Below are 15,100 nucleotides of genomic sequence, written 5' to 3' on the forward strand. Positions count from 1 at the left end.
CCAGCCTCTCCCCAGGGTGGGCTGAGCACCTCCCCATTAAAGGCTCTGGCTGCAGCCACTCTCCTGTGCAAAGGGTTCCCCAGCGGCAGCAGCCCGCTTCATGCTGCTGCCGTCTGTCTTTCTGTTACCGCTGAAATGTGTCCCCACAAGATTCATATGTTGAAGTCCTAAACTTCGTATTTCTTCATAATATGACTGTATTTGGAGATAGGCTTTTAAAGACAAGATTAAGTTAAATGTGGCCATTAGGGTGGGCCCTAATCTAACCCGATGGTGCCTTTTTAAGAGGAAATTTGGACATACCAGGAGTGCACAGGCACAGAGAGATGCCCATGTAAACAGGCAGCAAAAGGGTGCCCAACTGCAAGCCCGAGAGAGAGGCCTCAGAAAAACCCAATCAAGTTGGCCCCTTGATCTTAGACTTCCAGCCTCCAGAACTGTGAGAAAATAAGTCTCTGTGGTAGGTGAGCCACTCTGCGGTGTTTCATTACGGCAGCCCTGACAAACTAACACACTTCCCCTGTCTGGGGGTCATGAGCAACAGTCTGGGGGACCCCCTCCGCATATACTCCCAAGAGCCACAGTAGCCCGAGCAGGATCCCCTCAGCTCAGTGCCACCCTCAGCCAACCCTCAGCTTCTCCAGCCTCCTTCAGAAATCTCTATCTGCCTGAAGGCCAATCAGTGAGCCAGCCAAGGCTGTGTGCAGGTTGGGATTGCTGCAAGACACCAAGGCAGTCCAGGAAGGGCCTGGGGACTCAGAGGGGGCCAGTGAAACAGGGGCAGAGAAGCAACAAACAGCACAGCCAACAGGCCTCAGGGCTGAGGATCATGGTACCCTCATGGTTCCCCAGCTGTTGGCCACAGGGTTACTGTAGGCCTGTTTCCCCACTACACTCCAGCACCCCCTCTTAGAGCCCAGAGAGAAATCAGGGTCCTAAAGTGTGGCTAAATGTATGAAATGGAAAAAACACTCCTAATCACAATAACCAACTTTTCCTAGTGCTAAGTATACGTGAGCCACTGTTCCAGATGCTTTGCTGTGTTTTCCTTGAATCCTCGCGATAACCCTATAAGTCATACATTAGCCCCATTTGACACAGGCGACACTGAGAAGAAGCTTGCAAAGGACTGCAGCTGTGAGAGGCAGTGCTGGGCTTTGAATGGGAGCAGTCTAGCTCCAGAGCTGAGCTTCTTGAGGAGAGTGGATTGCAGGGTGCGAGGTGGGGTGGGGTGGGGTCTGAGCCCATCAAGGCCCCAGCATATATCAGTGAGGTGAGAGCCAGCCAAGGACAGGGCTTTAGGGACAACAGCAGCTGAACAATCCACCTTGTCATCAATCAACCAAATTATAAACATACAGGACTCGCATCTGTGGGAAAGACTGTGACCTCCTACCCTCCCGCACGTGGAGAAAACAGCTTGGAGAGGATCAAAGGGGTAGAGGTACCCTAAGAGTTGATCTTTGGTCTGTGTGCTGGGAAAACAAAACTGGGAGGGGGACAGGAAAAGCAGGCTGCAGCCTTCATCAGAGGTAAGTCACATGAGCCACCAGAGGGGCTGTGGCTATGCCCTACGGCCGGCAGGCACCCAAAAGGGTTGCCCCTCATCGTCAAGTCAAGCAAACTGCAGGCCAGAAGCTGACCTTGGTTTGGCATGATGACAAGGTGCAAGCTGGAAAAGGGAGGGGGCATGGGGCGGCCACAGGGCCAGCTCTGCTAAGAATCCCGTTATCTTGGGGGAGCCATTTCCCACTCCAGGGGTAGAAGGAGAATCGTTGATTTTCTCTCTTTTAATTGAATCCTTAAGAATGACAGACAAGTGGAAAGAGGGTTTCATATAAATACAAGATTTATAGTCTGCTTCTTGAGGAGGTGGGGAAACCGGAGCCTTCCCCATCTCTATTTTCAATGCTTACAGGCTTCACCTGCCGGCCCACCCCACCCTCTTAGGCACGTGGCTAGAGGGAAGGCATGAAGGGGAAAATGGAGATAAAACAGAGACACTCCAGAAGCAGTGGCTCCCACAGGATCTCCAGGAAGTCATTCTCACCCCTTCCCAGGATTCCTCAAACCAAAGGGTTGGTCCAAGGGTCCACCGAGAGGCTGGAGAGCGTCACCTGGTAAGTGCATTAAGAGGATCCCTGGGCTCAGACCCAGGGCCTCGCTGGATTCCTTGGAGTTTTCCCATCCACCCTGCTGAGCTGCTGCAGAGCTTTGATCACTACTACACGAAGGGTTTCCTGAATGCTTTCCTGAGGACATTGTTCCCCACTATAGAGTCATCAGGGTCAAATTCATCATGGGCTATCCTGGTCCAGGTCCTACCCAGGAGGGAAATGCAGTCTTCTGCCCAAGTCCCAGTCCCCTAGAAAATTAAGCCAGCAGTTTCTTTAGGTTCATCCCATTACCAGCCTTGGGGAAGGTAATGCTGTAGCAAAACACAGCTGCCATTAGCTCTAAGCTGCCAGGAACCTCAAAGCACACACCTGGTGGCCCTGCTCCCTATCCTTCTGAGACCTGTCCCCACACCCAGCCCCAGTACCTGCTCCATCCCAGAATCACACTTCAGGGCCTCTTAATTCATTCAACATTTATTGACAATGATCATTTGTGAGGTACTCTGCAAGGGGCAGAGGAGTAAGAATTGGTCCCTGCCCTCAAGGAACTCACAGTCTAGGGGGGATACAGACACACACCAATCCCAGTGCCTTGTAACAACATTCTTACAGTAGAACGAACACAGGGCTAGAGAAGCAGAGCAGGAATGACAATCTGTGCTTAGGAAAACTGCATGTGGCCCCGCATGCTAAATCCTGTAGTGTAACTAGGGGTTTACCAGTTACCAGGCAGCCAGTGAGGGAAGTACCAGGGAGGCACAATGTGTAGGGCACATGGAGGTCTCAAAGTTTAAATGGGCATAACATATTCAAGATGTGGAAAAACTAGGTCCCATCATGGGGAACAATGGGAGATGAAGCTAAGGAGGTGGGCGGGGGCACGATGGTGAAAGAGCTTGCATGACATGCAAGGGCCTTTCATTTGCTTCCTGTAGGCGAGGAGCCAGGAAGGTCTTTAGAAAGAAAATGCTTGCAGAATGGGGAGAATTTTCAGGAAGAGGTCAAAAGCTCAGGCAAGAAACGAAGAGGACCAAAAGCAGGGGAGTAAGGGGGAAAACAAAGGATGGATTTCAGATGCAGAAGTGGCCACTACGGTGGGTGATGGAATCCATGGGAAGGAGGAAGGGCAAGATCAAAAACAACCTGAACAACAGGACAGAGGGAAGAGATTCTGCCAGACACTGCACTACGTGTCTTATAAACATAAACATTATGTCAATGTCACCACTCTGTGAAGTGGGCAGAATTCACCCCATTTTACAGATGATGTTCATAAAATTTAAATAACTTCTCTAGTCACACAGCTAGATTACAGAGTTAGGCTTCAAACCCAGGTCAACATTTCAACTATTACACTGTATGGTAAATCTAGACAGAGATGGGTGGTATGCTGTTTTGGATAATGATCTAGAATTTAGGGGGAAATTCAGAACTAGAGATATACATTTGAGAGTCATCGCCACTGGGGTGGGTGAAGCCACAGATGAGGCTAAGACTGTCCAGCAAGAAAACAGAGGCAAGAACGAAGCTGGAAGAACACTCACATTAGAACAGGAGGGAGCAGGGACAGGAGAGCTGAAAAAGGAAACTGAGATGTGGTGATGTCAAGGGAGAATCCTATGAAGAGAATGTTGTGTACTGCAAAAAGCTAGAATATGACCAGTATAGTAAGATTTGCAATTACAAAGGCTTTGAACCAAAATGCCCTCACCGCTGTATTGGTGGAGGCAGATAGCAAGCAGTAAAGAGCAACAAAGGGCATAGGGATGGGGTTGGGATCCTCGAGGAGCTTGGATTTAAAAAAGATTACCTTGGCCAGGCGCAGTGGCTCAAGCCTATAATCCCAGCACTTTGGGAGGCCGAGGCGGGCGGATCACGAGGTCAGGAGATCAAGACCATCCTGGCTAACACGGTGAAACTCCGTCTCTACTAAAAATACAAAAAATTAGCCAGGCTTGGTGGCGGGCGCCTGTAGTTCCAGCTACTCGGGAGGCTGAGGCAGGAGAATGGCGTGAACCTGGGAGGCAGAGCTTGCAGTGAGCCGAGATCGCGCCACTGCACTCCAGCCTGGGTAACAAAGTGAGACTCCGTCTCAAAAAAAAAAAAAAAAGATTACCTTGAAGTGTTGCAGACTCTGTTGCCATCCACAACCCATGAAGGAAGAGGGCCAGGCGAGATGGTTATACAAATTACTCCAGCTGCACTTAGCAGCTTACGCTCAGAGAAGGAGAAATGGACATTGGAGCGGGGGTTGGAAGTGAAGAAACTGGGCACTGACAGAGGGAATAAGGGTCCTAAGGACTTTGGATTCTTCTAGATGGAAAAGCTGTCCTTGCTGGGGCGCTAGTAAAGATTTTTTTAAATCTCAATAATTAGAAGGGCCCATTCAGCATTTTGAACAAAAAACAAAGCCAGGGTTTACTTTTGTATTATGTAAAAAGGATCTGATTAACAGATAATTGATGTTAACAAGTTTAATTCAAAAAGAATAAACTGTTTTTCAAGTACCAGAGGCACTGCTGGAACAGGATGAAAATGGATACACCAGTTACTAATTACTCCTCACTCTTCAAATTGATTCCCGTAAAGACTTCTACTTAGCAAATACTTTAAAATAGGCTGTGTACAGGAAAGAAATAATAGCACATGTATTTGTATTTTATTATTCAGACTGGCTGCCATCCCAACTAGATAAAGGAGGTTTTCCTGGGCTGTAATATCCAGCACTTGCATGTTTTCAGAGCACTCTAAACTGGTTTTCTCACTCTTCACAGGATCAGCAGGGAACACGTTCCCCATTTTGCAGGGAAACCAACGCCAGGAGAGGTGAAGCGGCATACCCCAGGTCACCACTCAGACCTCTTGCCTCCAAGTCCAAGGCTCTTTCCTCTCCCAATTCTCCTGATCTGTGACCTCCTGGGCATTCTGGCCAATCTGCTTCCCTCTGACTTTGCAGACTGCACTGATGGAACTACCACGAAGGCAGGTGTGAAGCCTGCAATCTCCTGACCAGCCTGTGCTTCTTGGTTCTTACCCAAGCCAGTTCTGTGAAATATTTATAAGCAGCTCTCAACCACCAGGTCTATGAGGGTCCCTATTGTCCCTCAGCCAAGGCTGCTCTCTCCCCGAGATCCCCACCTCACCAGGAGCACAAGGATACACGCAACTATTGCAGGAAACGTAGGTTCTTCCTGCAATACAATTCAAGCTGCTAACATTTACTGAGTACCCACTGGTTGTTGTGAGGATGAGGTAATGTATGTAAAGTTTTAGCAAAGTCTGTGACAATGTATGTAAAGTTCTTAGCATAGTCACTATGCTAAGAGGTAATTATGTAAAGTTCTTAGTCACTATGCTAAGAACTTTACATAATTACCTCATCCTCACAACAACCCAACAAAAATTCTTACCCCTATTTTACAGGTGAGGATATTGAGGTTCAGAAGGGCTAAGTGACTTGCCCAAGGTCATCCAGTTAATTGTTGAGGCAGTATTCATAATTTAAGTCTGTCAGACTGAGAATCCACTTTATTTTTCCTCTGCTACACTGCCCTGGCTCCCTACTTTACAAGTACTTAGAGATCTAAAGCAAAGTGGAAAAGAAAAAGTAAGGCAAGACGGAGGGGCTTTTACATTCTCACTGCCTGGCTCCCAACGCAGACTCTGGCAAGGCTAATTCCATGATGTTTCACTCAGCGACAGTCCCACCACCCTGGAGCCCTGGGGAGCTGACCAGAGTCAAAAGGCTCCCTGGCAGGCTTGTTCTGGCAGCTGCCCAGTCGACTTGTGCTAACACAGCAACAGGCACAGGAAAGGGTCTAGAAAGAGTGGAAAAGCACCAGACACTGAACCACTGCAGGGAGAGAAATGATTCCTGCCATGCTCGGACAGGATAACCCTATACTAAAGCCACCACCATCACAGGGCTGGGAAGAGACGGGGGGAAGTGGTGGGAGCAAAAAGCCCCAAGCATGTCCACTCACTCATGTGTTTCAGTGAACTGTGACTGGAAGGCCAGTCAAAAAGAGGGTCACTGCCTCCAAGGTGAATCAGCAAGCATGGAAGAAAACCGGTCTGCACCTTGGTTCATTCCAGCAACCCTGACCTGTCTGTACTGACATCCACATAAACCTTGCTATCTAATGTCACCTGAGCAGAGGCAAGAGCACATATACTATCTTACAGCCACTGCAATGATTGATCTCAGCCAGCCTGTGGGAAAGAAAGATCTAGCTGAGAATACTAATAGACTTGCTAGAGGAAGAAATTCAGTGACGACGTGCCCTTGGAAAAGAAAGTATTTAAAAGGGGGCACAATCAAAGTGAGACTGGAAGAAGGGAGCCACCTGGATTCCGAAAGATAGGGCTCTCTCGACCAGACACCGAGTGCAGGACAATGGGTGGTGACAGGGATATTTTAAAAGATCTGAAAATCCAAAAATGTCCGTGGGAAAATGTGTTTGCTGTTATTTCTGTAGGCTTTCCATCCTCACGTTTTTTAAGGATGCCCAAAAGGGTTTTGAGGGAAACCAATTCTGGGATCTAATATTTGTCACAAGCTGATAGATCGGAAAAAAAAAAAAAAAGAAAAAAGAAAGCATATTTCTTAGGTGTCATCAGAAGGAGGGGCAGTTTGAGAGGTCACAAACTGGCAGCCACTGGGTCAAATTAACCCCACGGGTAGGTTAGCATGCTTAGAATTTTGTAAAATGAACTATCAACACTTAAAAATCAGAAGGTTACACACACCAAAAAACTCTGAATTTCTAGCATCTTTTCTTTCTTTTTTTTTTACACTCTCTGGAGCTCTTAGAACATCTTTTAGAAAAATTCAAAAATCTGGTACCACTGGATGAGCAGCAGATTGGAAGGTGAGTCACCACTGCCCCCTTTCGGCAGGTCTGTACTTTCTGCCAGCATGGTGGCTCATCTGTCACCTGACCTTTGCCGGCACCAGTGTTTGGTTTAGCCCAGGGAAGTGACTGCAGGTTTGGTAATGCCCAGGACTGCCATAGGGTGGCAGCACTGGTGTGCCGATGAGGCCTGCTCATTTCAGCCAGAACCAGAAATCTCCTTACATGGTAGCTGACAGCCCCTCCCCAAGCTCCATCGGATTTGTTCCCTGCGAAGCAATAGCAGCTCATTTCCACATTCCCACTAGACCTCAGTGACCTAGAAGAAGCCAACGACTCAACCTGCTCCCTCCTCTCAGGCCACCACTAGGTCCTGGAAGGCACCTCCAGCTGGCACCTCTTCACAGCTGGCACCTCTAACTGTTCAGGAACTCCACCATCACCGACCTGTGAACACCATCAGGCCTCAGGAGAGACAGTCTAAGAAGCAGGGCCAATACCCACTCCCTTTTAGAGGCAGATTAATTCACGAAAGGCTCAGTACTGCCCTTGGCTGACTTAAACATCAGACGGCTTCAAGAGGCAACAGCTTCTTATGCTTCTTCCTGCCGTCTGCTTTTACTCCCCTCACAACCTTACCAGCAACATCTTAAGTGGTAACATTTAGTAGAAACTCCTAGAGCCCTTTAGGAAAGACATTTGGTGTTATGCATGAGATCCTCAAAACTGCTCATTTATCCCATTTCATCCAAAGTGACATTTACTATTTTTACTGTTTATTCCAAAATGCAGGAAAAGCTTCATATAAGACATTCATTGCAGTATCTAAACAAGTGAACAACCAGAAACAATTCAAATGTCCGGCAATATGGAAACGGTCCAGAATAAACTTATGCCATATTCCCACTTGATAGACAATTATGTTGCTATTAAAAACAACTACAGCCGGGTGCGGTGGCTCATGCCTGTAATCCCAGCACTTTAGGAAGCCAAGGCAGGCAGATCACAAGGTCAGGAGTTTGAGACCAGCCTATCAACATGGTGAAACCCTGTCTCTACTGAAAATACAAAGATCAGCCAGGTGTGGTGGTGCGCACCTGTAATCCCAGCTACTCAGGAGGTTGAGACAGGAGAATCGCTTGAACCCGGGAGGCAGAGGTTGCAGTGAGCCGAGATCGCGCCACTGCACTCCAGACTGGGCAATACAGCTAGACTCCATATTAAAAAAAAAAGAAAAAAAAAGAAAACTACAGGCCGCCAGGCACGGTGCCTCACACCTGTAATCCCAGCACTTTGGGGAAGCTGAGGCAGACAGGATCACTTGAGATCAGGAGTTCGAGACCAGCCTGGCCAACATGGTGAAACCCCCATCTTTACTAAAAACACAAAAACTAGCCATGCGTGATGGTGCACGCCTGTAATCCCAGCTACTTAGGGAGCTGAGGTGGGAGAATCACTTGAACCCAGGAGGCAGAGGTTGCCTTGAGCCAAGATCACACCACTGGACTCTAGCCTGGGTGGCAGAATGAGACTCCATCTCCAAAAAAAAAAAAAAAAAAACTACAGGCCAAGGCCAGAGGATCGTTTGAGACCAGCCTGGGAAACATAGTGAGACCTGGTTCTACAAAAAATAAAAAAATTAGTTGGGCATGGTGGCATACTCCTGTAGTCCCAGCTATTTGGGGGGCTGAAGTGGGAGGATCACTTGAGCCCAGGAAGTCAAGGTTGCACTGAGCCGTGAATGATGACCATACAAAATGGGAAAAATGATAATAGTGAGAAAAGTATATAAAATTAAATGTACAGTAATGATAACTATCTTTAAAACCTATGCAGAGAATTAGTAAAAGACAACCAAATGTTAATGGTTGTTATTAACGAGCTGGGACCATGGGTGCCCTTTTTAAAATCCCTACCAAATTTTCTTGAACGTGCGTATATACTTTTATAGGGAAAGGGGTGTGTGTGTGTGTGCGTGTGTGTGTGTGTGTGGTCTACTTCCATTTAGACTTGAAGCTGCTACGGCCAATTGTAATGATGGTAAAAAGGTTCCTGGGAATCTGTGCCTCCAGGGTTCAGTGCAACCGCACTAGTAAAGCAGTTTCCAGGGCTCCTTGGCACCCTTTAATACCAATGTTATCCTGCTCTAAAATGCCTGTACTTGCCTAACTCCTAAGAAGACTCCCAAATACCATCTAGATGATAAGATTCGATCATTATGGTTCTCAGATACCACTTTAATCAAGTTTTGCACTCTACAGTGATGGGGGTAGACGATGGGGACTGTTTTCAAGCAAATTCACGAGGCACATGTTCGTCCCTGCCCCAAAGTGAACAGTCTGGACTTCCCAGAACAGAAAAATGCTTTCCTTCCCGGGGGAATCCCATTCCTGAGCTGACAAGACAGATTTCAGTAAGAATGAGCACAAAGGATAGGTCAAAACAGTGAAGGGAGCCAGGTGCATATTTGAATTCTTCCCAGTGCAGACTGGAACTAGACATGCAGGTATCCCTCCTAAAGGCAACACCCAAATCCCAGCCATTCCCACTCAAGGCCAAACCGCCTGCCCACAAAGACTGACAGCCAACGTTCATCTCATAACACTCCTCCCAGCAGTGCACCAGTAAACTCAGATGCCTGAGTGCTTCTGGCCACCACACAACAGATGCGCCTTCCTCTTCACTGGCCCTTTGGCTGCCGCTGGGTCTGCCTGGACATCAAGGAGCAACCAGTATTTGTGTGGCTGTGTGGTGTGGGAGGGGCCAGAATAAGCAACAAAGCCAATTAGATGTGGGTTCTGGGGCTCTGTCAACATGGTAGCAGGACAAGTCACCGCCCACAGTAGGACCATAGGGCCCTGTGTCCTCCATCAATTCTTCTCTGGGCGGTTTCTGTTCAGCACAGCTTTCGGGGCAAATTCTAGCTTGTCCTTAAGGCTCACCACCTGCGTGTGGTCCTTGCCTAGAAGCTCATCCAGCTTGCGATCCTCCCGGCGCTCTGAAATGCTCTTTTCCTCCTCCACAGGCTGGGGGTCCTTTCCCCTGATGAACCATTCCAGGTGGTAGCCCACAGCCCCGACCACGAAGGCAACAGGGAATGTGACATAAGGAGCATAGGTACGAACCACGGTCCAAAACACAGGCCACATGACATCTGTGGAAGAGCACAAGGCAGCATTAGAGAGAACCCAGCATCACCTCCCACCAAATAAGAGCAACCCACTAGGGCTCTCCACTTACCAGGCAGCCTGGCACAATGTTTTTTTACTTTTTGTTTTTGTTTTGGTTTTTTTTTGTTGTTTTTTTTTTTTTTTTTGAGACGGAGTCTTGCTCTGTCGCCCAGGCTGGAGTGCAGTGATGCGATCTCGGCTCACTGCAACCTCCACCTCCCAGGTTCAAGCAGTTATCTGCCTTAGCGTCTCAAGTAGCTAGGATTACAGCTAATTTTTGTATTTGTTTAGTAGAGACAGGGTTTCACCGTGTTGGTCAGGCTGGTCTTGAACTCCTGACCTCGTGATTCGCCCACCTCGGCCTCCCAAAGTGCTGGGATTACAGGCGTGAGTCACCGTGCCTGGCCAGCCTGGCACAACTTACTGAGGACCCACCCCCATGCAGAGCGAGAGGTGGGTCCCTGAAATAATCTAGGAAATTTCAAAAGATTCCATTGTTCGGGAAGAAGAAGGGCTCTCCAGTTTACAGACTGTAATCTTTGACAAGTGCACACCAATATATGACAATGTTCCCCACAAGGGGACCTCTGAGCCTTACCTAATAGAGCTTCAAGCCCATTGACCCCAGGCCCTAGTTTGCCAACATTTCAAGAAGGGAAAAAGATGCCTTTCTCTGCTCTATGAAATTTCTCCATGAGCACAGCCAGCCACCTTTTCCCCATGACACACAATTCTACAATTCTCCACCATATGAAAAGTTGTTCCTTTTCCTCATGCAAAGCATAAGGAGTATATTTAAACAGTCAAATACATAATGTGTTACCTAATTATTCTGGATTTTAGGTAAATAGATAATGGTTTTATCCTATTCTGAACCTGGCTTTTCTAACAAGGGGACAAACGTATACTTCACAAATCTGCTGACTAACCCACTTTCAAAGTATCCTATCTTGGCTAAAGACGGTGGCTCACACCTGTAATCCCTATTACTCAGGAGGCTGAGGCAGGAGAAATCACTTGAACCTGGGAGGCAGAGGTTGCAGTGAGCTGAGATTACGCCACTGCACTCCAGCCTGGGCAGCAGAACGAAACTCCATCTCAAGAAGAAGAAAAAATTCCTGTCTTCAATGAAACCCATACCGTCGTATTTACATAAAAAGCTCCTGAAAATATCACAAATCATTATACATACTCTGGATACCGCAGAACTTGAAGATTTACTGTGAAAAACCACTGTACAAGCCCTGGCCGGGAGCTGGGGCGGGGGAGGGGGCGGGGAGGGGGGCAGGGAGGGGAGTGGAATTGTCTCAGGGCCTCCTGAAATGAAGTAGGGCAATGCCAAAGTAATGTAAAAACACACAAATTGGGTCACTCTAATGGCCATTCCATCTCAAATGATTATTACATTATCAATTACCAAAGATCATTCACAGTTATAATAACACAGCTACCATGTATTGAGCACTTATTACATGCTAGGCCTTGGGCTAGGCACATCGTATGCACTCTCTCTCTTAATCCTCATGTCCACCACGTGAGGTAGATACATAACCCACTATCAGAGGGTTAAGAGACTTGCCCAAAAGTATCCACTAAAAGACCTGTTTATGCCCCCGTAGGTACTTCTCCAACACTGCTATCTCTGATCTAAAGTGAACAATCGAAACCTCACCAAGCATAAGATGATTCTCCCCCTCTCTTTGGTTCCCAATTCTCTTTGAAGGAATCCCATTGTTCTCTGGACGTAACACTATAAGGCAGTGGTCCGCAACCTATATTTGGCACCACGGACCAGTTTCGTGGAAGACAATTTTTCCACGGATGGGGGTTGGAGACGGATGGTTTTGGGATGAAACTTCCAGCTCAGATCATCAGGCATTAGATTCTTATAAGGAGCACACAATCTGGATCCCTCGCATGCGCAGTTCACAATAGGGTTTGCACTCCTGTAAGAATCTAATGCCACTGCTGATCTATCAGAAGGTGGAGCTCAGGTGGTAATGCTTCCCAGCTCGCCCACCACTCACCTCCTGCTGTGCAGCCCAGTTCCTAATGGGCTGAAAACCACCACCGGTCTGTGGCCCAGGGGGTTGAGGATCCCCACAGTAAGGGAGCATCATGAAATTAAAAATAATAAATAAAATAAATAAATAAATAAAACTGCAGCATCTCCAACACTCCCCTCCTTATTGTCTTAGCACCAGGCACTATGATGACAATTTACACACTAACTATCATCTGATCCTCATAACACCTCTATGATGTAGGAATTATTAGCCCAGGCTCTTGTTAAGGCCACAAAGGCTCACAGACATTATGTTAACTTACCCAAAATCACCAGAAGTGATAGAGCCGCTGATTTTGAACCCAGGCCTCTCCAACTTCAAAGTCTACACTCTTTCTAGCGGGAAGAACACACTGCAGAGGTATACGGTTTCTGTCCAAATCCTGGATTTGGAGAGAGCTTCCTACAGTTTTTTTCCCATCAGCCTGGCATTTCATCACCTAGAAGAGCTTCCCTTTTTCCACACTCTGAGATTATACTTAGGGATTTGTGAAATTCAGAGATATAGCAACAGTTAAAAGAGGCACCTCTGAAGAATCCCAAACCTAATACTTCTTCATTTTACTTCCACCTTTAAAACAAGTCCTCTGTAGAAGTAGATGCTTCCCTAAATAGCAACTGTCCAGACTTTCAACTCTGTCTTAGAACATATCGAGCATGAGTTCACAACGATCTCTCACATGCAGCATAGTCTCTCTCTACCGTCCTGCTCACATTCTAATCATTCCCAAATAAGTCAATTCATTCCTTTATTCAACACTTATAACCACTTGCTCTGTGTCAGGCACGGTGCTGGCCTACCCTGTTTGCATTTCTCAAGACACTTTAAGCTCCAAAAGGCTAAGCACCATGTCTGTCTGGCCCCATTGTGCCCTATCCATCCAGGCACCTCTCCCACCCTGCCTGTCAGAGTGCCCAAAAAAGGTCTGCTGAACGAATGACAGCCCAAACAACTCCCTAGTGTAAAATCACAACATTCTCCACCCACTCTCCCCCAGAAGGTGGCAGGAGCATAACAGACGCCTTTGCTGATTACAAAAACCTAAAGACTCCATCATAGTCATCCCCAGACAAGGTATCACAATGAAAGAGGCAAAAGTGTCTGAAAAACACTGTGACGCATATTTCCAGCCCGGCATGGAGGACGTCTGCCAAAAGCATCCGGTAAAAGTCAACTGAGTTGCTGGGAAACCTGCCCCAGTGCGGGGGCCCGGAGGCCCAACGAGGCCAGAAGCCGTAGTCCTAAATTCAAGAACTGCTAACAAGGACAGAGGAGGCCTGAGAAGGTGAAAGAATTAACCCTGACAGTCACTCAAGCGCAGTCCAGGAATGGGAGCGCACGTGAGGTCAGAGTCCATCCAAATGGCTACCCTTCTCCCTTCTGTGGGGCTCCCGGTTCACTGCTCCTAGCCCACCTCATTCGTGGCCTCATCAACGTCCATCCTCACTGAGGTGCCGATAAGCCCTGTCTGCGGAGGGCTACCTGGGCTCCCAGACTGGGCACCAGAGCACCCGCCAGAGAGGGAGGCTGGCAGGTCTGGCCGGGACAGGGGTGGACCCTAGCGATCACTCCTCCCGTAACTCAGAGGTTACGGGCCTGGGCTGACCGGACCTGCTCGCCGGGACCGCGCGCTCACCTGCGGCCCAGCCCACACTCCTCAGTGCGGCCCCCGCTCTCCGCCCGCTCGCCGGGAGCACGGAAGTCGCCGCTCCCAGCGGCCCGCGGGACCTTGCCCTGTGACCCTGCCCACTGGCCGCCGGCTCTCGGAGCGCAGTGATTGGCTGAACTTTAGCCAAAGGACGGAAGGAAGCTAGGCGTCCGCAACCGGGCCCCACTGCACTGAAATGGACGTCGCGCCCCCTGGTGGCCTGGAGGTTTCTCAGTGCTGTCGCCACGTGCTTTCTGCGTGGAAAAAGTGAAAGATCATCCAATCATTTTTGTCAACTGATGTTTATTAGGTGTCGTCTAAGACCTAGGTCTTGGCACGCAAAAACAAAAGACATGATCCCTGACCTCAAGAAGCTCTTCTTAGGAAAGTATAATTTAGTGCTTTAAGACCTCTTGGGATCCGGGCTAGCTTTCTAGTGACCTGGGGAACATTATTAACCTGTCTGAGCCTCCCTTCCCCTTCTGTGTAGAGGTAATAACACCCATTTCGCAGGGATGGTGTGAGGGTGGGATGAGACAATATTTGTAAAGTACTGTGGCAGGCACACAGCCAGCAGGGAAATAAATGTGGCTAGTGTTAGTGTAAAAATAATTGAAATATAGTAAAACCTAAGTCTTACATGACCTCTTGGGTACAAGTATTCACTTCCTCCTCTGTATCCCCACTGTACCCTATACAGACATCAATTTTATCATATACAGAGTAGTCCCAAAGTTCAAACTTCTTAACGCTCCCACAAGGCCCTTCCCACCTTCATCCCACTAATCTCAGCCTGCATATTTATTTTGCTGCCACATACAAAACCCGGCAGACCACGCTGTTTCACACCCAGTTAATTACTGATGCTTTTTCATCTACCTAGAGTGTCCTTCCCACCTTTTTTTTTTTTTTCTTTTTAGTTTCACTCTTGTTGCTCAGGCTGGAGTGCAATGGTGCGATCTCGGCTCACCGCAACCTCCGCCTCCCAGGTTCAAGCGATTCTCTCCTGCCTCAGCCTCCCGAGTAGCTGGGGTCACAGGCATGCACCACCACACCCGGCTAATTTTGTATTTTTAATAGAGAAGGGTTTTTTCCATGTTGGTCAAGCTGGTCTCGAACTCCCGACCTCAGGTGATCCGCCTGCCTCGGCCTCCCAAAGTGCTGGGATTACAGACCTCAGCCACTGTGCCCGGCCGCTTTCTCTCTTCTTTTTTTTTTTTTTTTTTTTTTTTTTTTTTTTTTACAA

General features: G+C 48.0%; 1 protein-coding gene across 3 annotated transcripts; it reads right to left on the bottom strand.

Moving 5' to 3' along the window:
* Nucleotides 1-9,186: 9,186 nt before the first annotated feature.
* On the bottom strand, nucleotides 9,187-13,958 carry SMIM12 (small integral membrane protein 12). 3 transcript variants are annotated; one of them, XM_010385169.1, is made up of 2 exons: nucleotides 13,843-13,958; nucleotides 9,187-10,124 (listed from the first exon to the last, which is right to left on the bottom strand). In XM_010385169.1, the coding sequence occupies exon 2, from the start codon at nucleotides 10,117-10,119 to the stop codon at nucleotides 9,841-9,843; it is 279 nt and encodes a 92-aa protein (XP_010383471.1). In that variant the 5' UTR covers nucleotides 10,120-10,124; nucleotides 13,843-13,958; the 3' UTR covers nucleotides 9,187-9,840. The 3 variants fall into 3 exon arrangements, with proteins under 3 accessions (XP_010383471.1, XP_030798643.1, XP_010383472.1); XM_030942783.1 differs by having other exon boundaries at nucleotides 13,621-13,858; XM_010385170.2 differs by lacking the exon at nucleotides 13,843-13,958 and adding an exon at nucleotides 11,333-13,522.
* Nucleotides 13,959-15,100: the final 1,142 nt, after the last annotated feature.

Source organism: Rhinopithecus roxellana, chromosome 12 (assembly GCF_007565055.1).
Source record: "Rhinopithecus roxellana isolate Shanxi Qingling chromosome 12, ASM756505v1, whole genome shotgun sequence".
In the NCBI taxonomy this organism is placed as follows: domain Eukaryota; kingdom Metazoa; phylum Chordata; class Mammalia; order Primates; family Cercopithecidae; genus Rhinopithecus; species Rhinopithecus roxellana.